This window comes from Topomyia yanbarensis, chromosome 3 (genome assembly GCF_030247195.1).
Source record: "Topomyia yanbarensis strain Yona2022 chromosome 3, ASM3024719v1, whole genome shotgun sequence".
In the NCBI taxonomy this organism is placed as follows: Eukaryota; Metazoa; Arthropoda; class Insecta; order Diptera; family Culicidae; genus Topomyia; species Topomyia yanbarensis.
Genome location: NC_080672.1, coordinates 312,955,174 through 312,979,629, shown reverse-complemented (window position 1 = coordinate 312,979,629; position 24,456 = coordinate 312,955,174). Strand labels below are relative to the sequence as shown.

The 24,456-nt window shown below is 40.0% G+C and overlaps 1 protein-coding gene across 1 annotated transcript in view; it reads left to right on the top strand.

Moving 5' to 3' along the window:
* Positions 1–226: 226 nt before the first annotated feature.
* LOC131689767 (bestrophin-4) overlaps positions 227–24,456 on the top strand; it is a 42,218-nt gene continuing 17,988 nt past the window's right edge. Inside the window, exon 1 of the mRNA XM_058975061.1 lies at positions 227–1,029. Within this exon, the coding sequence (XP_058831044.1) occupies positions 959–1,029 (71 nt within the window). The 5' untranslated portion in view covers positions 227–958. The remainder of the gene's footprint in view (positions 1,030–24,456) is intronic.

Genomic DNA, 24,456 nt, shown 5'->3' with positions numbered 1-24,456 from the left:
CTCCGGGCTGGGGTTGGGTTGCCGATTTTTATAGTGATTGCATATCCTTTCTATACGAGAAAGGCGAAAAGTCAAGTTTCCTCCTCAAAAATTAAAATATTTTGATTTCGATGAAATCCAAAGATTTTGTTAAAATATACAACATTGTTTGCAATTAGATTGTTAAAGATTACACAATGACTCTAGTGCAGTCGAATAATTCGTCCTATTTTTGTTATATTTTCAGGTCCCTTTATGGTTTCTACAATAATCTCGATAATCATGTGAATTAGTGCATATATTGAAAAATAGTGAATGCGAAATAGTCGAAAATAATTACGTGTTCCTAACAGTGAAAAAGAATCAATCAAAGGCACGTTCAACATAATAAGGTGAATGTGATCATCCATCATAATCTGGAGAAGAAGAAAAAACGGCGCAGTAAAATACAGTGAACATAAAAAGTTAAATATCGCTGTAAGGAAAAAAAGTGTAAAAATATGAAGTTACCATTTGCCCAAAACAGCGAAGAAACCCCGAGCCTTACACCGGCGAGAGTACCGCCGCCGGCGGCGACAGCAACATCTACGAAAGGCATTCCACGATGAAAAAAACCACCTCCGAACAGCAGTGTCATGCCATCATGCCAAACCGACGACGCCAACAACAAGTGTTCGTTTTGTGTTAAAGTGAAATTTCTTCAAGTCAGCTAAAAATAAATAATCAAAGCCATTTGAAATCTGAACCAAGCATCGTTCCGCGCTGCTTCCAAGCAGCATACATATACGTAGCAGAAGAAGCAGCAGGTACGCGTGACAGCAATAACGTCACATTGACGTCGTAGTGGCTGTGTCTATTAATAAGTTGGCGGTGAAGTGCAATTGTTCGATCCAGTCGATCAACGCAAGGATCATCGGCAGACTTATCGAGCACCAACCAAGGAAACGAGGTGCCATAGCAACATTCCAACAGCACCGAAATGACTATTTCATATTCAGCTGAAGTACCTAACGGCAGTAATTTCGGATGTTTTTGGCGTATTTTGTGGAAGTAAGTATGCAACAATCACTTCGATTATTTAGCCCTGATATCGTAATGGACGCACGCGAAATCCTTACCGCCGTCCTCGTACCTGGTCCGCGGTGGAATCGCAATTTACCATACAGCCGGTTATGCGATGTAATCTATATTCCACACTAACCGGGAAACGTTGCGGCACTCATTTTGCATGAAGCGAAATAAAGTGGCAATCCGCGAGCGATTTTCAATAGCCATAATCGATGGGGATCGTTCGTGCTGGTAGCCTTAACGATAGGAAAATACTAATTAAGCAATTTGCTTGTAAACCAATCGATCGCAGCTGTTGACAAATGGGTGACGTTGTGTATGTTTGCCTCAGGTAGAGTAAATACAGTTTTAGATTGTGAGTCGGCTTTTCAACGGCGACAATGGTGACCATTAGAATGTCACATCAATGGCGGCTATTGGAATACCATTCATTGCCAGTAGAATGTAGAACATAAAATATAAAGTAACGGATTCTGTCTATAGTTCAGCGCATTGTAAAAAAGGAAAATTCTTTTAGATACTGATACGCACTGAACAAATGTAAATAGAATTAATAGAACCAAAAAGAAAGTAAAATCATTTTTTGTGTGTTTAACCCTCAAAAAGGCAAGGGGTCTCTGAGGCCCGGCTCGTTGCAGTTCTCTAGTTTTAATGAACTTGTAATTTGAAATACAAATGATCGATCGTTTTCAGGCTTACGATTCTCTCACTGATAAAACGACAAAAAAATGGATTTTTGATTTCATTGGGTTTTAGGAGCGATGCTTCTTGAAGTCACATTTTTCGCTTGCTATTTGGAGGGTCAATTTGGACGATAAGCCGTCAATACCAGTATTACCTATGGTAGTGGTAACAAGAAATCTAAGCAAAAAATTAACAGGTCGAATAGCGGATATTGAAACCCGTAAATAAACATCTCCGCTCTATTGGCTGAGTCTCGAATTTTATGGGATTACTGTATCTTTCATTTGAGATCAAGTATGTAACATTGATCAAGAATTCTCTTGGAAATAGGTGTGACATTAGTTTAGAAATTTGGCGAGTTCCCCGAGGGCAGCAAGAAGTCATAGGTGGCCAATGTGGTCAAAGCTACTTTGATTGGTCATACGTTATCTAGACCTACAAATCCAAGTAATGCCTCACTCATTTTAATATGTATTGCATCATTCAGACATCATGGTGGTACCAGTTTATTTAGGAATTTACTGTGTGACCGCACTCTTCACCCGTAACTTCGGAACGAAAAAATCAACAGCAGCTTATGGGAGCGTTATATCTTTCATTTGAAAATAAGTTTGTGTAAATCGGTTCAGCCACCTCTGAGAAAATGTGCGTGAGTTTAAATGACACACACATACATACCTACACACACTTGATCCTGGGTGAAGGCGCCCAAGTGAGGTCGTTAGGGGCGGAAATGACTATCCAGTGTAAACAACTGGACGAGTTCACGACCGCAGACGATGTCGTCGCATCCGTCAAGGAGCAATGCGACGTAACAATCGAGCGGGCATCTATGCGCTTGAGAGGGGGACTCTCTCGCACTCAAGTAGCCTACCCTCCGGCACCCAAGTAGCCGCCCTCAGTGAATAGGTGCTATCGGTGCTTTGAGTCCGGCCATAAATCTTACGAATGTAAGGGCACGGACAGGAGCAAACTATGTCGTCGCTGCGGCGAGGAGGGGCATAAGGAGCGGGGCTGCACAAAGGCGCATAAATGCCTTATCTGCACCGCTAAGAAGCAAGCCCGTAATCATGCTATGTGTCCCTTCGGTGAGGCAAATAAGAAGAAGCCGTGAACGTTACACTGCTAAATCTTAACCATTGTGCAGCATCCCAACAGCTGCTGTGGCAGTCGGTCTCGGAGTCGAGGACAAATGTCGCCCTCCTATCAGACCCGTACAACATCCCTGCCGGCAACGGCAATTGGGTGTCGGACGGGCCTGGGATGGTGGCAATCTGTACAACGGGACGGTTCCCGGTTCAAGAGGTAATACACTCCTCCGCCGAGGGTGTGGCGATTGCCAAGATCAATGGTGTGTTCTATTGTAGCTGCAACGCTCCACCAAGGTGGCCCATAGAACAGTTCAACTAGATGATCGACAGGCTCTCATCAGACCTAGTGGGCCGGAAACCGGTAGTTATAGCGGGAGACTTTAACGCTTGGGCAGTAGAGTGGGGCAGCCGCTGTACAAATAGCAGAGGCCAAGCGCTAATGGAGGCGCTTGCGAAACTCGATACTGTGCTAGCTAACAATGGCTCCGCTAGCACATTCCATAGAAGCGGGGTGGAGGCATGGATTGATGTAACATTTGCCAGCCCGAGTCTGGTTCCAGGCATGGAATGGAGGATAGACGAAGGCTACATGCATAGCGATCATTTAGCAATCCGCTTTAGGATCAACTATGGTGTGCAGCATCCGAGGGCGGGAGATCCCTGTCAGGTACGCGGGTGGAAGTCCAATCACTTCGACAGCGAAGCTTTCACCGCGGCCCTGGGACTGGAGGCCAACACAGACAGTCTAAGCGGGGATGCGCTGGTAGCCGTTCTATCACGCGCGTGCGATGCCACTATGCCGAGAAAAACCCTGCCAAGAAACGGCAGATGCCTGGTATACTGGTGGAGTGCAGAAATTGCAGCTCTACGATCAGCCTGCCTCAGAGCTAGGCGTAGGATGCAAAGAGCCCGCACCGAGGATGCAAGAGATAACCGCCGTGAAGTGTTTCGAGCTGCGAAATTGGCCCTTAACAAGGCCATTAAAAGCAGCATGAGAGCGTGTTTCGACAACCTGTGTGAGAGTGCCAACGCGAATCCGTGGGGTGACGCCTACAGGATTGTGATGGCCAAGACCAAAGGGGGCTCTTCACCCCCAGAACGGTCTCCGGACCGGTTGGCGACGATTATCCAAGTACTCTTCCCGTCTCGAGCCACAAGCCCCTGGCCACATGCAATACGAGACAGTGCGGGCACGGCCGAAATGGTGGCTCCGGTGACGAATGAAGAACTACTCGCAGTGGCTAATTCCCTAGCAATGAACAAAGCTCCAGGGCCGGATGGAGTTCCAAACAGCGCTCTCAAGGCAGCGATCATAGCGAACCCGAACATGTTCAGGCTAGCTATGCAGAGATGCCTTGAGGAGTGCCGTTTCCTCGATACATAGAAAAGGCAGAAATTGGTGCTGTTGCCGAAGCCCGGGAAGCTGCCAGGCGACCCATCGGCGTATAGACCAATCTGTCTGATCGACACGACTGGCAAATTGCTTGAGAGGATCATCCTCAACAGGCTAACCCCGTACGCAGAAAGTACGGACGGCCTGTAAAGCAACCAGTTTGGCTTTCGGAAGGGTAAGTCCACAGTGGACGCTCTCAACTCAGTGATAAAGGCTGCCGAGATAGCGATCCAACGAAAAAGGCGAGGCATTCGATACTGTGCGATAGTGACATTTGACGTGAAAAACGCATTCAACAGCGCAAGCTGGGATGCCATCGCGCTCTCGTTACACCCGCATACTGCTATACGAGACCGATGCCGGTCAGAAAAGGGTTCCGATTACCGCCGGAGTCCCGCAGGGCTCGATCCTAGGCCCGGTGCTATGGAACCTCATTTATGACGGGGTTCTGAGACTGAAGTTCCCTCCTGGGGTCATGATCGTGGTGGAGGTCTACGGGGAGTCAATCCCTGAGGTAGAACTAACCGCAGAACACGCGATCAACACGTATCTATTCTCAGGTACGGCGGCCCGTCATGGTCAAGAGCACTGAGGGTAACCAGTTACCTACAGAAACTGGAGAGCACCTACCGCGTGATGTGCCTCAGAGTGATATCTGCCTACCGCACGGTATCACACGATGCATCCTGCGTGATAGCGAGCATGATGCCAGTCGGGCTGGGCATCCGGGAAGATGAGGAGTGCTTCGAGCTACGTGGAAATAGAGGAGCCCGCGAGCGCACCAGGGTGACCTCGGTCGCCAGATGGCAGCGTGAGTGGGATAACTCCTCGAAAGGTAGGTGGACCCACCGGCTGACACCACAGAAGTAAGCCTAGCAAGGAATGAAAAAGCTGAGCACACAAGTCAGCCTCACATGGTATGTCAGAAGTGGTGCCTAAGAAAAATGTCCCACATGGGATGCCAGGGGGAGCGACAGGGGTATAATAGAGTGGTACGATCAAGAGTGAACCAGGTGATAGGGTGAGCATCCAAGTCAGCCTCACATGGTATGTTAGAGGCCAGCACAAGAGTAAGCCTAGCAAGGAATGAAAAAGGTGAGCACACAAGTCAGCCTCGCAAGGAACGAAAAAGGTGAGCACAAAAGTCAGCCTCATGTAGAGTGTTAGAGAGTGAATCAAGGTGCGATAGAGAGAGCACCCAAGCCTTATACAGGACGTATGAACGCGTGAGCGAGAGTGATTGAGTACATCAAGTACAGCCATCCCCCCACAAGTAATACCGAGAGGTAGTCCCTGGGGGGAACGATGGCGGAGCCCAATGGAGTTTAGTCGGTATTAATGGCAGCGTCACCATTCGAGCCCGACTTGCCCCTAATACACCCCGTGTGGTATCTTGGCACCTACTAATAGCACGTGTGCTGGGCTAGTACGTAAATGTCTTCTCCATTGTAAAAAAATAAATAATAAACACGCTCGGCCAAACGGTGCGACCGAAAATATGTATTCGGCTGACCTAACAAGAAGGATTGTGACGGCTTGTGACGCCAAAAGCCAGCGAAAACTGGAACCACGCAATAGACCGCGTCTTATCCCGAAGCACGATCCAACTGTCTGACCACGGATACCGTACGACGACGAAGAAGGCGCAAACACGAACGATCGGCAAGTGACTAACGATGAGCGCGCAGAATGGTGCATAGAATTAGGGTTCCCGACTATCTACGCTAGATACTGAAGAGCTACTTCGTGTTGCTGTACAAGACGAGCGAAGGGCAGAAGTCAATACGAGTCACAACGGGTTTTCATCAGGGCTCCACTCGCACTACACTTTGGAACGATGGGGTCTTAATACTGCGGCTGCCCAGGAAATGATGGGTTTCGCGGACAACGTGTCACTAACGGTGATGGGTGAGACACTTGAAGAAGTGGAGGTGTCGGTAACGGAGACAATAGACGCGATCGAGAGCAGGATGAACGGTGTCAAGCTGCAACTAGCTCACCGCAAGACCGAGGTGTTATTGGTCAGCAACTGTTAAGCGGTTCAGGGGAAGCAGATTGACATCGGAGGGCGCATGATTGCATCGAAGCGTGCACTGAAGCAATTGGGAATGATGATCGACGACCGGTTGAGGTTCAACAACCACGTCGACTACACCTGTGAAAAGTCGGCAAAGGCAACGAACGCAATAGCGAGAATCATGCCAAACGTCGGTGGTCCGAGAAACAGTACGAGACGTCTGCTATCTACTGTTTCGTCATCGATACTACGATATGGGGCTCCTGCCTGGGATAGTGCGCTGAAAAACCAAGCGGAACCGTGAAAAACTGAACAGGACATTCCGGCTGATGACCGTACGAGTCGCGAGTGCGTACAGAATGATATCGTCGGAGGAGGTAAACATGACTGCCAGGATCCCTATCTGCATTACTCTGGCTGAGATGTGGAATGCTACCAGCGGAGAAATGCACGAAATGCAAGGAAACTGGTCCTAGTACACTCGTTGGCTAAGTGGTAGCAAGAGTGGGACAACGCGGAGAAAGGAAGGTGGACCCACCGACTCATCCCAAATGTGTCGTCTTAGGTGCATAGAAAGCATGGAGAGATGAATTTCCATTTACTGCAGTTTTTGTCCGGGGACGGATGCTTCCAGAAGTACACGCATCGCTTTGGACACGCTTCGTCACCTCTTTGCTTGGAGCACGTGATCTTCGAATGCCCTAGGTTCGAAGAAGTTCGAAGGGGCCTGTTGTGACAGCTGACAATATCGTCGAAGAGATGTGCTACGACGAGCATATCTGGGACGCTGTCAACAGAGTGGTTACGAGTATACTCTCTGAGCTGAAGAGAAAGTGGCGATGGGACCAACAAAGTAGCGCTATTGGCTAGAAAGCTGCCGTGAAACCACAAATCGGGTTTTGGGAGAAATGCCGCCGCCGGGGACCAGTTGAGTAGTACACGATGCAGCACAAGATTCGGGTCAACGCCAGCGAACCGGACGTCAGGACTCACCGAAATCGCCAAACCGACCTCGATATCCTACGGGGTAGATCGTGAGTAGGCTAGATCTACCACCGGGGATTAGAGCGAGTAGATCACGTCGAATTGCTAGCAGTTGGTCGTTGGGGCGCCAGTGAACCGGAAGCTACGCTCCATCCAGAATCGCTGGACACACCTCAGCACCTACTGGCTAGCCACTTGAGTAGGCTAGGTCTACCACTGGGAATTCCGAGTATATTCACCGCCGTGGACTATCCGACTATATCGTAACTAAAATGGGAGCTATTTGGCTCACGAAACAGACTTCGCTATCGAGAGAAATTCCGCTTTCCAGCGAACTCTTAGTAGGGTAGTTCACCGCCGGATAATATTAGAGTAGATCTCGATAAAGCTGAGCGCTAAATGGCGGCGGTGAGCTCACCGAATGACTCACGGAAACAGGAGCTAAATGGCTCATGGAATCAGCATCTAAGCGGCTCACGGGGACGAGAGCTAAAATGGTGACATAATAGATGGAGGCAAGAAGCATTAGAGGAGTCGAGAGTTAAATCGAAGCTCAAAGGTCGCTCCATTTCATGAACCAAATGAGGCTCCGAGATAGAACATAGGTGCGACGAAAGCACAACGAGGCCCCTTCCCTCGAGGAAATACCTTGTTTTAGTTCCGTGGGAAAGAAGGGCGAAAATATAAGGAGAGTTTTTAGTGGTTAGGCACGAACGTGAGTCGTGAGTCCCACACAGTGCCAATACACAAGTACACTTTTGAAGTTTTTTAAACCTTACGATATAAACGAAATTAAAGAAACACAGGGGGTGAGCGTAGCGTAGTTGGTAAATCGATTTCCTTGTACACAGCGCACCTGGGTTCGAGTCCCGATCCCGCACATAGGTTTAGAAATTTTTCATAAGAGATGTTTCTAACCCGAAGAGGCAAATCACCCTAAGGTTAAAACCTCTATAATCGAACTAAAAAAAGAAACACACACAGACATTTTCCGATATCGACGAACTGAGTCGAATGGTATATTCTACTCGACCCCCCAGGCGGGGATTAGGTTGTCGATTTTCAGTAATTGCATAACCATAATAAGAAAAGCAAACATGTGCCAAACCAACTGAGTTCAAAACAGTCAATTTTCGTTAACAAAAAAAATTGAGATGCCACGCCCTGGTTGAAACAATCTCAAGTAATCATCCCAATTCTAACTTAATTACACGCTATCCCAGGAGCACCCATAAAAAGACTAAAAGCATGTTTCAGCAAATAATACAAAGAATTTCAATGCTAGATCAAATACGAACCTGCTCGTGTCATGTAAAATTCAATTCAGGTGAGGCGAAATTGCAAGATACAGAGCTAGTGTGAAAGATGTCTAATACTCATATTTCAGCGAAACGAAAATTCGAAACGAATACCCAATATTTTGTCCTACACTTGAGCAAATGTGTTGAACAGAGATAGCAGCCGATGTTCTAATCTCCAACTAATTGAACAGTTAGATAGAATTAATATGCTGGATGGAATCTATGGGTACATTTCTAAACAAGTTAATTTGTTTTTATTGAGAGTAACGCCTGATAAACATTCAACACAAAATCGTAGTTTATAGTCCAGTACCGTCTAGCGATTATAGATTACTTTTCGCATGCACTAGTTACACCTAAGGGAGAACACGTTCACACCTTGGCCTTCTAATAAATCACACTGTGTCAATCAACGCCGGCTTGTAAGGTAGACCGCCTATCGACAGTGCAATTAGCAATAAATTAGTAAATTATCCGCGAACGATACCTCCCTCGATAAACAATGAAGAGGGCATGTTATTAAAATCAATCCTAACGGGTGAACTTGTTACAAAATTTTCCTCCGGCAGGATCCGGTTAGGTATAGACAAAAGCACCAATATTACACGGTAATTAAATCCTTCAATCTTGTCTAATAGACGACTACCCGTTTAAAAAAGTGATGAGCAAATAAGGTGCACAGTAATGTTCAAAATCGTGGCACAATTGGTATACTTTTACAATACGCTACTTCACTTCACCAGGTTGATAAATTGGAATAAAAACGCGATGTCCCCAGATCACTTCCATTCTTTTAAGAATACCTATCAAATGAATATTGGGCTTTCCTTAAATATTATCATTTCTCTAAAACGTCATAAAGCTGCAAAAGTTACTTTACTTGCCTAGAATCCTTGTTTGGGGCTAGAATATTTACAGCAATCAACGAATGTCCAAATGAACTGTTGGACAAGCGAAAAACTATATAGACAGTACCTTTTACAGGTACCAGATTCTTAATGACCGCAATATCAACGGTCTCCATATTATAGCGGTCGGTTTTACCAACCATAGGATCTAGATCGCATGTGTTATTTTGCTACTGAATGCAAAATGCGCGAAAAATCCGGAATTTCCTGTATTGCTATATTGATGCTGTCTGATCAAGGGACAGTTGTGCGGGAATCCCATTCAACTAGTGTGTTTAATCATTTATATATTCATTTGTTTCCTTTGGATAAACCTAACCAAGGTGTCTCAGATTTTCAACGTTCATTTTTATGGCACTCCGATTGTTTGTGTCGAGCAAATGAGTCGAATCAATTAGTTACTGCAATTGTTTCCTATCGCTATAACTTGGGTTTTTGTAAGCTGCGCTAATTCGCCCACGCCGAGCAACGATTTGTTCGATAAAAACGACATAAATCACTGATCAGCGTAAATAAAGATCTGGACATCCTTATGATGCCCCCATTCTCCGGACCGGACGTTGCCATTCACTTCGTAACGTAACCGAAAATCCTTCACAAAAGCAAAATATGTACTCAAGCAGCGTAAAATAATTCTCAAGGTTAGCCAAGGTGGAGTTGAGTCGGTTATGTATTTTTGCACTGCCAATAATATGACGTGTTGACTGATGGACAGCAAAAACGTTGTGTTTCGCTCGAATGAAACAAGTGATCGGCTAGAGAAGCAGGTTTTTCGGGGTTTCCTGGACAGTGCAGTGTATGCATTACGGTTCATTATAGCTTCGTACTTGACAGAGTTCAGCACATTTTGCAATTTTTTTCTGTGGCAATTCTAGGAAAAACCTTTTTTCAGTTGGTATATGTTATTGAGGGTTATTTTTCTTCTCAAATTTAACGTTTTACAATAACTTAATCAGTAATAAACTAATATAGCAGCTTTAGTTGCAAAGGATTGCCTTTCATTCTATACCAATTTGCATGGAAATAATAGTAAAATGAAAAATTAAGAAAGTTTTCTATCAAAAAAATGAGTCACATAAAAAGAATGAATAAGGGATCTAGTATAAGTTGTAGGTCTAGTAAAACGCAACACAAACCCACGTTTGACCAGTATAATTTACCCACAAAATATTAATTCATTTATAGCCACGTTTCCATTTTTCAAACGATTTTCGATGACAGCTCTGGAAAAAATAAACGTGCTCTATTACTGGCTTTTTGGTGATATCCAACTGGGAAAACAGATCGAAATGGTGAGTTACGCGAAAAAAAATTCCTCCCCGAGGCAAAACCTTGCCTCTGCACAGTGTTTTAAAACGTCGTTATCGTGCTCAAAATTAATAGCGTCTAAACCGTTAACTTTAGAAGTATTGTTTGTTCGGAGAAGTTGTTGCCCTTATAATTGCACATCTACAGGAATATATCATTTAGTGATTAATTCACCTGTAAGTGATATACGAAATTTATTTTCTGGACTAATTAAGATAGAGACTTTGTGTCTTCGGCAAAGTTGTAGAAAATATAACTACAAAAGAAATTGCTGAAGGCACCATATATCTAGTTTTAACAGTTTGCAACATGGAACATATTGTATGGAAGAACCAGTACAGTTAGTTTTTTCATTATAACTTTTTTAGATATTCTCCCACCTTCTTGGAATCTTCCACAAAGTTATTTGCGGTATCGAAACACATATTTTTGCCGAACATAGTCATTTCCTATCTGTTGAATTTAAAAAGATATTCCAAATTTTGCGATATTTTTGGGGTAACTTCCAGCTTAAATAACTCGTTAAGGAGCAAATAACATCATAACATTCTGAAAGTACTAGCTTTTTACTTTCATATAGTGGCTTGATTGTTAGTCGACACGATTCTCCCCAAGTGTTATGTTCAAAAAAATTTGCCATTGCAGTGGTATAAAATGAAATATTGCACTGCGACAAGCAGCTTCATCTTTTCATGGTAAATTGAATAGAACACGTTCGCCAAAAACATATTTACATTTGATATTTTCTTTATAAAGATAAATAAATTTATTTTTAATAATCCTTTTTCCGTCACCTTCAGAGCTTTCTTCTTCCGCAAGATGAGCTTTGACGTCTTCTGAAAATCGTTTTATTTATTTTTTGCCATCCCGCGTTTCAGTCACGACAGGATCCACATTGTGAACAGGTGAAGTATATCAAGCTCCATTATAAATGTCACGAAGTACAATAATAAACTCCATAGCACTAAATTGTTGCAAACCTGCTGGTGGGATTTCCGGATTATTTTCAACCTTACCAGTATCCACTAATTGCTTAAATTTCACTTGACACACTTCTCGAACACACGATAGGCTACGTTTCGTACTTTGATCTTGATTGTGGTCAAATATCCTTTTTCTTTTTCTATACATAGTATAGTATCAATGAATATGTTTTATGCAATTTACTAAGAAAAGATGAAGCTGCTTATCGCAGTGCGCTTGAATATTTCATTTTAAACCACTGCGATGGCAAATTGTTTTAAACATAACACTCGGGCCTCTTTATGAAAGCAAAAAGCTAGTACTTTCAGAATGTTATGATGTTGTTTGCTCCTTTTTGTTCCTTAACAGGTTATTTAAGGTGGAAGTTACCCCAAAAATATCGCAAAATTTAGAATATCTTTTTAAATGCAACAGATAGGAAGTAACAATGTTCGGCAAAAATATGTGTTTCGATACCGCAAACAACTTTGTGAAAGCTTCCAAGAAGGTGGGAGAGTATCTAAACAAGTTATAATGAAAAAACTTTAAGGTCTTCCATATAATATGTTCCATAACTTGCAAACTGTTAAAGATAGATATATCATGTCTTCAGCCATTTATTTTGTAGTTACATTTGCTACAACTTTGCCGAAGGTACAAAATCTCTATCTTAAGCAGTTCAGAAAATAAATTTCGTATATCACTTACAGGTGAATCAATCACTAAATGATATACTCCTGTAGATGCGCAATCATAAGAGCAATAACTTCTCTGAACAAACTATACGTCTAAAGTTAACGGTTTAGACGCTATTAATTTTGAGCACGAAAACGACGTTTCAAAACACTGTGCTCTGTGGATTTTTTAAACATAATTAATTTCGTCTCGCTTTTTCGATTTGTTTTCTCCATTGTATACCACCAAAAAGTATTAAATAAGGTATTGACACTTAAGCCAAAAACCAAAAAATAAATAATGTTTTGTAATTTTGGAACAATAATACGAAAATTGCCATTTTTTCCGATTTTGTCATGAGCGATGTGCAAATGGCTCAATATTTTCCAAATGCATTTCATTGTTCCAATGATAATTCTAAAGAATATTTTATTTTGCGTTCATCCTCATTTAAATAATCAAAATTGGTCGAAAAATGGAGAAGTTTTTTATTTTTTTCCAAATTAGTAAGTGTCCCCCATGATTCTTATATAACCCTCAAAAAGGCAAGCTAAAATTGTGACTTCAAGAAGAATCGTTCCTAAGACTCGATGAAATCAAAAGCTTCTTATAGTTATAGTTTTATCAGTGAGAGAATTGAAAGCCCGAAAACGCTCGAACATTATCAAACATACATCAAATTACAAGTTCATTAAAACTAGAGAACTGTAACTAGCCGGGCCTCTGAGACACCTTGCCTATTTGAGGGTTAATGTGGCATTGCGGTTATTTCGAAAGATCATTTTTCGCATTAAGAGACCATGCGTGAAAATACCTAATTTGGGCAAAATTTACACCGCCATATTTCGACCGATTGTATGGTCAAAATGGCGTTGGACGAACGAGGAATTGAATGTTCTTTTGAATTATTATTAGAACTAGAATGTGCCTTTGGAAAAGTTGTTGAACCATTCGCAAATATTTTTCAAGAAAAAATTGCAGAAAATGGCCACTTTTTGTCTCAAAGCCGCGCAATACCTATTTCTTACAAAACAACCAGGCATTGCATTTGTCACTCATATGAGTATATGTGTCCGGATAATTTGCAACTTTGACTCTAAAAACTCACATTTTCACACGTAATGTTATTGGCACTCACACACCTTCGCCGGATAAATACTATGAGTTTATCATGGTAGGTACTTTTTATCCTCGCTGCTTTGTTGGCTCTATTCTAAAACACGAAAAAACAAGTCTATCGTTCTTCTTTGTTCTTTTTTCTTGGATATATTTTGACACTTTTTTAATGTCCACGAAATTGAAATATTCTCACCTTCTCCGGTGAGAAAGAAAAAATCAGATCGCTATTTGTGGAGACGGAGAATCCATCCATCTTATATCGGAAAAGTTGCACATCCTGTAAGCTTCCTCTAGTATGAGTGAGTGAGAATTACAATGCCTGAAGACAGCATAATATAGTATACCATCGGAAAGGTTCATTTTTCTTTCACTATCTAAGAATAGGGTAAACTGGTCTAATACGCCCCACTTAAGCAAAAATAGCTATATTTCAATATTCGACACTATGATCACCGCACCAGCTACTCTAATTCATTGTTATATTAGTTAGAAAATAGTTCCCGTTTCATTTTTCCATTAAAAACATCCTGATACAAGTATTATTAAACATTTTTTTGAGATGCTTAAATGCAAGTTTTTTCTGTCACCCAGGGAAAAATGCCCCCGGTTACAATGCACAGTGGTCCGAATTCACAATTTAGTAAGACAAAAATGTTTGAGGCTAAACCTTATGTTTTAGAGCTATGATGTCTTCAGGACAAATAATCAGTATTGATTAGGCCATCTCCAGATGTAGATGGTATTAGGGTAGCTCTTATTGTTAAGGTGCTTCAAAAATTATTTTCTGATTGTGAGGAGATAGAATCTTGCAGTCTTCAGCAACATAAAAGAGGAACTTACACCAAGCAACTTTGACGAAGACATGATAGGTGTATCTCCAAAGGGTTTTATTCTATATCTATTTTAATTGAGCAACTTAGGGTGTTCCTAACATAAACAGTTTTTTTTGCTCTAACTTTTTTATTTTTTATTTCTCATAAACGGTGTCTTCAGACAACTAGTAAAGCTTATGGAGACAAATTTTTTCATAAAATTCAGATATCACTTTCAGAAACGAAGTTATAAGTAATATTGTATAAAAAATAAGTCCTTTTAAAATATCTATATTCATATCTAAAATTGGGGCAAACAAAAATAATTTCTTCTTCTTGCATTTCAAAGAAAATACTTTCAGGCATGTTTAGAAAAAAAAAATTGCGAAGGTGATATTTCTGATTAAAATTTAAATGAAGTTTGAAAATTGTGATTTTACTACTGAAAAATGCCTCATGTAGAGTCAAAATTTCTCGATTGGGTCACCCAAATTAGGTGATATCGCAATTTCGATGGAAGATCCATTTTTTGGTAGTATATGGCATTGCAAAACCAAATCCAGATGGGTTCCGCGAAAAAAATGTGTTTTTTTATAATTTTTTTAAGCTGCGTACAAGGTAATCGATTTCCAAATACGCTATGCTCGTCCTCACATTTAATTTAGAATAATGTAAATGGCGGACCATCTTTTTTCTCGACGGCACGTTGTTAAAAATGTTAAAAAGATTTATTCCATTTTTTATAGACAATTGTTTAAAAAATCTACAAAAATACGGATTGGAAAAAATTACGAACAATCTGTGACAATTTTATTGTTGATTAGTTCGTTAAAATTTAATTAGGTCGCCCGTAGCAACATTTTAAAAATAAGCGGGCTAAAAACTTCAAATGTCAATATTTTCACAGACTAACACACATAACACTGGAAAACAATTCTTCGCCCGCTTTAACGGTCATTTTTAGTTGGAACTGTGGTCGCATTTGAGATTATGGCGCCACTGATATATCGTCGATGTTGTGCTATATTATAACAAACGCCATTTTGGGGTAAACTTAGTTAGATATGCCATATAACTTGTCTAAAAAATCTCTACAAAGTCGCGTTTTCAGAATGTTAACATTCTGCTTGGTTACTGAGATATAGTGAGAAACGTGCTGAGAAATTTTTAAATTTTTGCTTCAAATGACTGTTTCTGTGCATTGGCTCTAGTTATCTTGATGTATAAGATATTTTTATGTGTAAAACTACCTGAAAAACACAATGGCATAATCATTTTTGAAACAAAAATGCGCAATTTCTGAGAAAAATGCAGTTGAAGCTTTAAACCGAAAATGTAGCACTGTAACTAAAAATAAGTATTTGTTCTAGATTTCCTGGCCCATTTCCTTCAAAATGTACCTCATCGATTGTTTATAGACCAAATATAGTCAAAGATATGAATAAAAGTTAATAAATTAATGATTTTTTTCTATGGGAAATTTTCCATGCACGACTATGACACGCCATACAAATTTTGTCATCAATACATACCTATGGCACGTGTGAGTGCGACTTTTGTTTACATTTATAGTAAAAACTCGCAACATAGTCAACCGGTCTTCGTAACATTTGAGATGTTAATGCAGAGTAGATAGATGCATCAATTGTCTTCTTTGGATTGTTTTTACCATTTATAAGTTTCAATATATTCAATCTCAAACGTTAAAAATCATTTTTCTCGAAATGTGCTAAATGGCTCTTGTCATAAGATAGGACAACAGCGACGATATGCGCAAGTATACGGGGGATAGACCACTAGTGAAAAATTGTGCCTGCGCCTGAGGGATAACCCTTTTGTAAATTAATGGTTGGGACCGTGTATAAGGTGGAGCTAGTGTTCTAGTAAAATTCGCGGATCGATATTTTTTGAACGAATTTCCTCAAAGTGTTATGTTAACCTATGATATTGTGGTAAAAACAATTTTTTTAGGTGCCCATCTTGATTTGGTTTTGCAATGCCACATACTACCAAAAAATTGGTTCTTCCATCGAAAATGTGACAATTTGGGTGGCCCATTCGACAAATTTTGAATCTATATGAGGAATTTTCGGTATTAAAATCACAATTTTCAAATTCCATTTAAATTTTTTCCGAAATATCACCTTGGCAATTTTTTCTCTAAACATGCCTGAAAGTATTCTCTTTGAAATGCAAGAAGAAGAAATTATTTTTAATTGCCCCAATTTTATATATAAATATTTTAAAAGGACCTATTTTTTATTCAATATTACTTACGGTTCTGAAAGTGATATCTGAATTCTTCTATTATGAAAAAATTTATCTCGATAAGCTTTACAAGTTGTCTGAAGGCACCATTTATGAGAAATAAAAAATAAAAAAGTTAGAGCAAAAAAAATGTTTTTGTTAGGAACACCCTAAGTTGCTCAATTAAAATAGCTATAAAATAAAAACCTCTGGAGATACAACTATGGCGTCTTCGGAGAAGTTGCTTGGTGTAAGTTCCTCTACAATGTTGCTGAAGACTGCAATATTCTATCTCCTCACAATAAGAAAATAATTTTTGAAGCACCCTAACAATAAGAGCCACTCTAATACCATCTACATCTTGAGATGGCCTAATCAATACTGATTATTTGTCCTGAAGACATCATAGCTCTAAAACAAAAGGTTTAGCCACAAACATTTTTGTCTTCCTAAATTGTGAATTCGGACCACTGTGCAATGTAATATGCCCCACAACAAGAGGATGGTATGCCCCACAGCAATCGGTGAGTATGCCTGACAACAATGGCTGAGGCGTTTTAGCCGTTGTGAATGCTTGAATAATTCTATACGCACACATAGGGTAAATGATCTTGAGTGGGACAATTTGTTGTTTTTCTGCAGTATCGCCGGCTCATATCTCGATTTCGGCATAAAATTAGAAATATATTTTAGCAAAAAAGTATTAGATGACAGGTAAAACTAATAATTTTGATAATTTGTGGATTGAAATTTGAATTAAACTTTGATTGGAATCAGAATAAGAGTACGCCTGTCTAAAGAAAATTGATCATGAGTGGAACTGTGTTTATCTTGAATGGTACTAAAAATAATTTTAATTAGGACTATAATTTCTGCCCTCTTTGAAAGTTGCAACATGTTTCAAATGAATTACTGGTATACCAAACGGATGAAAAATATATTAGGAAATGATTTAATAGTTTTTAATGATCAAATCTCTATGAAATATATCGAGAGTGTAAGCTATCAAAATATGCCAAAATGTTTTCCCAACGCAGCATCTATAACCCTCGAATTTAGATTTTCTTCATAACAAAATGCTACCAAAAAACTGCTGGTCTCAATCATGATTATTTGTAGTGCGATTTAATATCAAAAAACCTGTTTTAATCCACTTAGTGGTACAATTGTGCCTTTCTCATTTGTCCAAACTAAGATTCCATGGCTGGTTATGTTCAATATAATGGTGGAAATGTATATTACATATTCAGTACGATTTGCACATACATACAATGGATCGACAGCCACGTACTTAAGATGCTATGTGTAGACGCTGAAACACTTGAAACCAGTGGCACATCCAGAAGGAGAGTTCGAAGGGTCCGAACCCCTCCAAAAATATTCATCTTGTTAAGAAATTTTAAATTAGTTTCAATTTTGAAATAGTTTCAAACTCAAAATCATTTTAAACTAAATTTTTCACTGGTTTTTATTAAATGCGGTTATTGCCTATTTCAAAATTCAAGTTTACTCTAGCGGCGCTAGGAAGTTTTATTAAGGGTGGCGCTTGATGGGAGAGGACTTGAGGCGGGAAGGGTGGTTTAGGGAAGGGTGGTATGTGATGTGTGTGGGGGGGTGGTAATTCCTCACCGCATACCTCTAGCTACGCCCTTGTCAAATTAGTCAAAAAAGCTGCGATTAAGTTGTCATGTTCAGAGTGATTGCATAACCTTTCTATAGAAGAAAGGCAAAAATGTGAATTTGCTGTGTGGCTACACTCTTCAACCCATAACTCCGGAACCGGAAGCCGGAATAATAAGAATTACACTAGAAATCTATTCACTATTAGGTGGATTGCTTGGTGATCTGTATACCATCCAGCATCCATTCACGACTGAACGAAATCCAAGGGGTAAATACTTCTACACTGCAAAAAATTTACTTTGAGGTGAACTTACACATTATTTTAGCTTTAAAATTAACTTACATATTAATTTTTGAAAAATAGTGCATTCATTATAGATTTCTAAATTGTTTTCGAAATCAAATTTATTGAATCACTCGATAGTAATATTCTTCATGCAACGGTTTTGTTTTTAGACTTTGAAAATTTATAAGTGAGGAATAAAAATTTAAAAATGTTTAATATCTCCCCCGTTCGTGAGCGGATTTTTACAATCTACAGCTGGTTGGAAAGGTAAGGTTTTTTTCAATCTTTGCACATAACGTGTCTAAATTGCTTTGTTTGAATAGCTTGAAACTAGTTTCATAAAGATCGGTTCAGCTGGGATAATTACATGACATCAGTGTACATTACAGTAACAAGAAAAAATTACCCCGGAGTCGATTTCTAGTACCACCAGGAGTACTTGCACCAAATTTGAAGCAAATCGGATAAGTCTAGCTACCGGACCAACGTATCTGAAGTTTTGTATGGAATTTTTCGACAATTTACACGGAGAAAACCCAAAACTCGCATTTTAACCGCTAGGTGGCACTGTATGCATCGTATAATCACTGTAAGTGAAAATAAGAAAAATAATTTAGTTGTCTATAACTTTGCTGAAGACTGCTAGTCAATCCGAATTTGTTAGAAGAAGTTCTTAAACTTTTAGCGAAGGGATGTCTGAGTCAGTTTTGCTTGGGGATTAGCGATGCATGGTTGTATATCAGTATTCGATTCCCACGAACTAAAATTTTTTGTGAAATAATGGTTAGGTTTAGCTCAAACGAGTCCTGTTTTGGAATAAACATTTTAGTTCCACACGTTACCATATAGAGGGCGTCAACACTAACTTTTCAACGGAGACAGATAGAAATTAGGTGTCTTCTACAAAGTTGTTCAACAGGCATTTTTCAGTAATTCTTTTAAATATTTCGATATTCTATTTCTCTTCTATGAAAAGTTAAAAGTTAATCTCTGCAGTCAGAGGTGGTACCGAAATTTTCTAACCGCATTTTGTACTACAATGCTTCTGAACATACTATTCATCTCAATGTATCCATTGTTTCACAAAAATGTATAATTCGTGGGAATCGAGTACTGACACACCGCCATGCACTTCTAGGTCCCATACAAACCTGACTCAGACATCACTTTGCTAAAAGTTTTTTTTAACGTACAGCGATAATACGATGCATACAGTGCCACCTAGCGGTGAAAACGCGAGCTAGAGGGTTTTCTCCATGTAAATTGTCGAAAAATCCCATACAAACTTTAGATACGTTGATCCAGTAGCTAGTCTTATCCGATTAGCTTCAAATTTGGTGCAAGTTCTTCTGGTCGGACTAGGAACCGACTCAAGGATGGACCGATTGAGATTTCGAAAATTCATTTTTTTCTGGGCAGTCTAGTGTACATACTAGGCCCTATTCTCACAGTTACGTCACCTAGTGACTAGAAGAAAATTTCCTTCTAGTCACCAAGTAACGTGACTGTGAGAATAGGGCCCACTTACAGACACACACATACATTGTCCCAATATATAGAGCTGAGTCGATTGGTATATGAGACTCGGTACTCCGGGCCTCGGAAAAAGTTTTCAAAATTTGACCGAATCCTATACATTTTTTTTGTAAGAAATGTAAAAACTCTGCTAATCATAAGAAGGTTAAAGTCACAATAGAGTTAAGCAGGGCGACTGAACCAATTACAAGTAGGAATGCAAATTATCATGTTATAAATTATAAATATAGTAAAAAGGGTTATAGGTCAAGACAAAATATCACATTAAGCGGATTATTCCCACAAAGTTGTACCCAGTCGTATTTCAAATCTCCCAAAGCCCGGCACGTGAGACCGCTGGCAAAAAAGCATTGATAAATTGTTAATTTATGCAGTCTATTTATTACCTGATGTTAATTATCACTGTCTTCTATTAGCGGCATGTGCACCGGTGGTGATGAGATGCTCGTTACGTGCCTCCAGAGAGATCTGTTGCGCACAACTCAGTCAGTAGCGAGCCGGAGGGAAACAAAAATACAGAATAATTGAGCGGTGATGGACCACCACTCAGCTGGGATTACTCGAATACATGCCAGTCGATTGATGTGTTTGCATACCGGTAACGCTGCTTCATGCACGAATAAATGATTTGCGACACGCCAACATTCTGACTGTTCATTGATGTGTGATAACGGTGTGTAAAGCTTTGCACCTTTATGGGCTGAACATGCAACTGACGGTTGTCGACGGTGTTTGCGCTCGATACATTTGCAACTCGATAATGTCTTAACTAATCGAATGAGGAGGACGTTCGTATTGAGTATCATTTTGGTGTTGTTCAAAAGATTGACTATCTTCGGTATTTTGGTGATTCTATAACGTTCTCCAGTTTGCAGAAAAGAAATAATCGTTAGATCAATCGATTATTTTACCAAATGAAACAACATGTAACTGTCCGGAACGTGTTGGATTACCAGATAAATCGACCGATTCGGATTACGCCGTTTTGCATTTTAGTCGAGAAAATGTCGGTATTGTTACGACTATCGCAGCATCTGAACCGGTCGTGTCAATAAACAGCTTTAGCGATTGAAATAGGAAACGTGTTTCCCGACCTGAAGTGGAGCCTGTTTGAACTTGACATTCAAAAAGGTTTCGCTGAACTGATGGTAGTGCGTATTTAAACATGTCCAGCCCGAGGACGTCTGACTTCAGCTGCAGAGTGGTCTTTATTATCCTTAATACATGAGGTTGAACTGGTCTGATTATGGTGTGTGCTATCCAGCAGAGAAAAAAAAACAAGTAAAATCAATTTGGGTGACTGACCCTATTATGGCGGTCGAACGTGCTAGCCTCGTGATTTGTTCTTGCTACATGTTTTGTTATGATCTGAGCGTATGACTTTCGCTACACATTGTGATTTCAGATAAGTAAATTTCCCACTTATGGCGTCTGTAAACACCATATCCTTAAACAGCTAAACTTTTGGATTCCACAAGATTTATTTACAAAAACAAGTAACTGGGGTTACAACCTTTAATTTGAACACTTACTATTGTTAGTATTATTAGTAGAACTGAAGTTATTGCAATTGAATTGATTGAATTCCGCTGAAGCAGTGTTGCCAAGCACAGTTTCAGTTAAAGGTGAAAAACAATATTTTGATATAACTTCGCAGTCTTGCAATATTATTGAAAACTGATAAAGCCTATCAATTTAGACTGTCTTCGACTATCTATTCCATGCAATTGGAGTATTGTATATATTCTAGGAGAATTGTAGCACTACGAAAGAAGCACATATCCTGATAAGAACAGGTTTTTCGTGTTTCATACCCCAACAGTTCTAAGGAAAAATAGTTTTTGAACCCTATATACGGTAGAAAAACGTTGATTAAGAAAAGATTAAATTCTGGATGTAGAGTGATCTTTTCATTAACAGTTATAGTCTTACCTAGAGCTTCCATTTCCCGACGGTTTTCAGCTTCCCGGGATTCGGGAAATAAATAATAAATTTCCCGGGATCCCGGGAATACAGAAGAAAAATAAAAAGGTGAATGATTTTCTTAAGAAAAAAAAGAATAAATTGATAAGTTTTCAAACCCCTCTGATTGCATGTATATCTGTCCTAAAAGCAGTTGTCAGAAAAAGGCGATTTGGTGTCCTACACATTATTCAATCATTTGATAACTCGTCAACAACAACTTCTTTTGATTTTTCTTGACTATATGTATAACCTAAATTTTGGTAATGACGAATACGATTGGGGTGATATACTCAACGCAGCTGCTGGAGTTACTGCCCAAAATTGGAATTCGTTGTTCTGATACAATGGATCAATTTAATGTAAAGCACCTTCTTTGGTAATCTTGAATGAAACGATTAAGCTGCTTCAGGGTATTGTGCAGTTATTTCCGATCAAATGAGAATCCATTTCTGTCGCTGTAGGATCAGCATCATTCCGAATTAAGTGTGAATCAAAATCAAGCAGATAATGGTCGAACTGTGCAGCGATGGATGGAGCCTACCATCAATTTCCTGTTACGGGTGAGTATCTGGATTGCTTGATCTTATCCCTTCAAAAGTCCTGCCTGCATCCTTGAAAGCGACATTCAAATAGGTTGGATGCGCATGATATTGGACAGCTACAGCGTTATGTCTTTCTTTTCATACATCCAAAAATTTACAGATATTACAGTTACGGTATAACAAATTAGACGAAATATGCATTCGGTGAACCGGTCAAATATTTCTGCAGACGTTCTAGAAACATTCTTTATTTTAAATAGCGTTTGCGTTAAGCATGATATCACTACAATCGTTCTAGACGTTCTAGAAACATTCTTTATTTTAAATAGCGTTTGCGTTAAGCATGATATCACTACAATCCATCCCAAGTTTTGAAACACACACTCATCGATATTTTAAGAAATTACCGCCATTTCAATTACTAATTTGATTGCATTCATTCAAGATCTAACTATTAAAAGAACTGTTAAAAAATCTGATCAATCGGCTCATCGGTTGCAGAGATATCGTGCGCATCACTAACGCTACTATAAGGAAATGCTTCGGTACAACGGCCGGCAAATTAATCCATTTTTGCATGAAAATATCAACATTTTCAGTAGTATTTTGAGCAAGGCTATATACCCAAAAATCATGAGAACATATCAGCGAGCCTAAAGATATATAGTCCAAAGATCTGCAAATCAGTTGGAAAAGCATCTGCATTCACTGCTCACTCCAAATGTTTGCCGATAAAGTTTTTTTCTACAGAATCTTTCGCAGAACCTAATCCTTTTGAAATAAATTGAAAATCATTTTTCCCGGGATTCCCGAATCCCGAATGAGAAAACACAATTTCCCGGGAATCGGGAATCCCGGGAAATCCAAAAATCCCGGGATTCCCGGGAAATAAATTCCCGGGATGGAAGCTCTAGTCTTACCATGTTATGTGGGTGAATGGACAACGTTGAGTCTAGCTTTTGCTAGGGTATATACCAGCCCAAAAGAGTCTTTGATCATACACATTTGAAGTAACATCAGATGTTTCTTCAAGCTGTAAGTAACTCCAATTCGACAGTTTTCACGACGCCACCCTCGTTAGAATTTGGTATGTTGAAGCTGGTACCGTATAGGAATCAATGAGAATTTTCTGACGTGTTCTTGATGGTACCGCGATACGTACAATGGCATTCTCGGAGCGACATATCTGCCATTGGATGATTCTTTTTCCACTTTTCTTCTATAAACGAGGAATATTTACCTAACTAAAACACTTCTGTAAAAGAGTGCCCCACATTAAATTGCATCACAGAAACAAATGCTGTAGCAAATTACCTAGTGTACCGATCGTTTTCAAATTTTTAGACAATAAAATATAACCCATCAGAATGTTTTTGACAAATTTATTTCATTCAACTTCAATACCATAACGGTATGCTCGCACCTTACGCTTAACTCCACTCATTAGGTTCTGCACAACATCCGGCTGCAGATTCTTCTGTACCGAAACGCACTTTTCTTCATGTCTCCCTCAGATTTGTACTCCTTGGGATGCTTCCGTAGTGCCTGCTTCATAATTGCCCAGTATTTTTCCTTGCAGTGTGCTTGAGTACGAAAGTGACCCCAATAGCTTCGTATCACTCCAGGACAACATTTGAATAGTGGCACGAAGCTAGATGCGGGCAGAAGATTGTAGGGTCCTCGTATGGCTTCGACGAAAGAAACAGACGCTTCTTTGGACACTTCTTGTGGTAGATCTTCCCGTTTACAATCCCAGTAGGCACGAACGGCGCATTCCGTTTGCCAAATGAGCTGATCGCTTGCCAAACCATGTATTTATTGGCAAACTTTGAAAGTATTGGGACACCGGTTGGTCCTCCTCGAGCCGGCAAGGGTTCCTCTAAACAATTTTGTAGTATGGCTCAGATATGGATCGGCTGCATATCGAGTTGCGCTTGTGATTTTCTCGCTGTGGG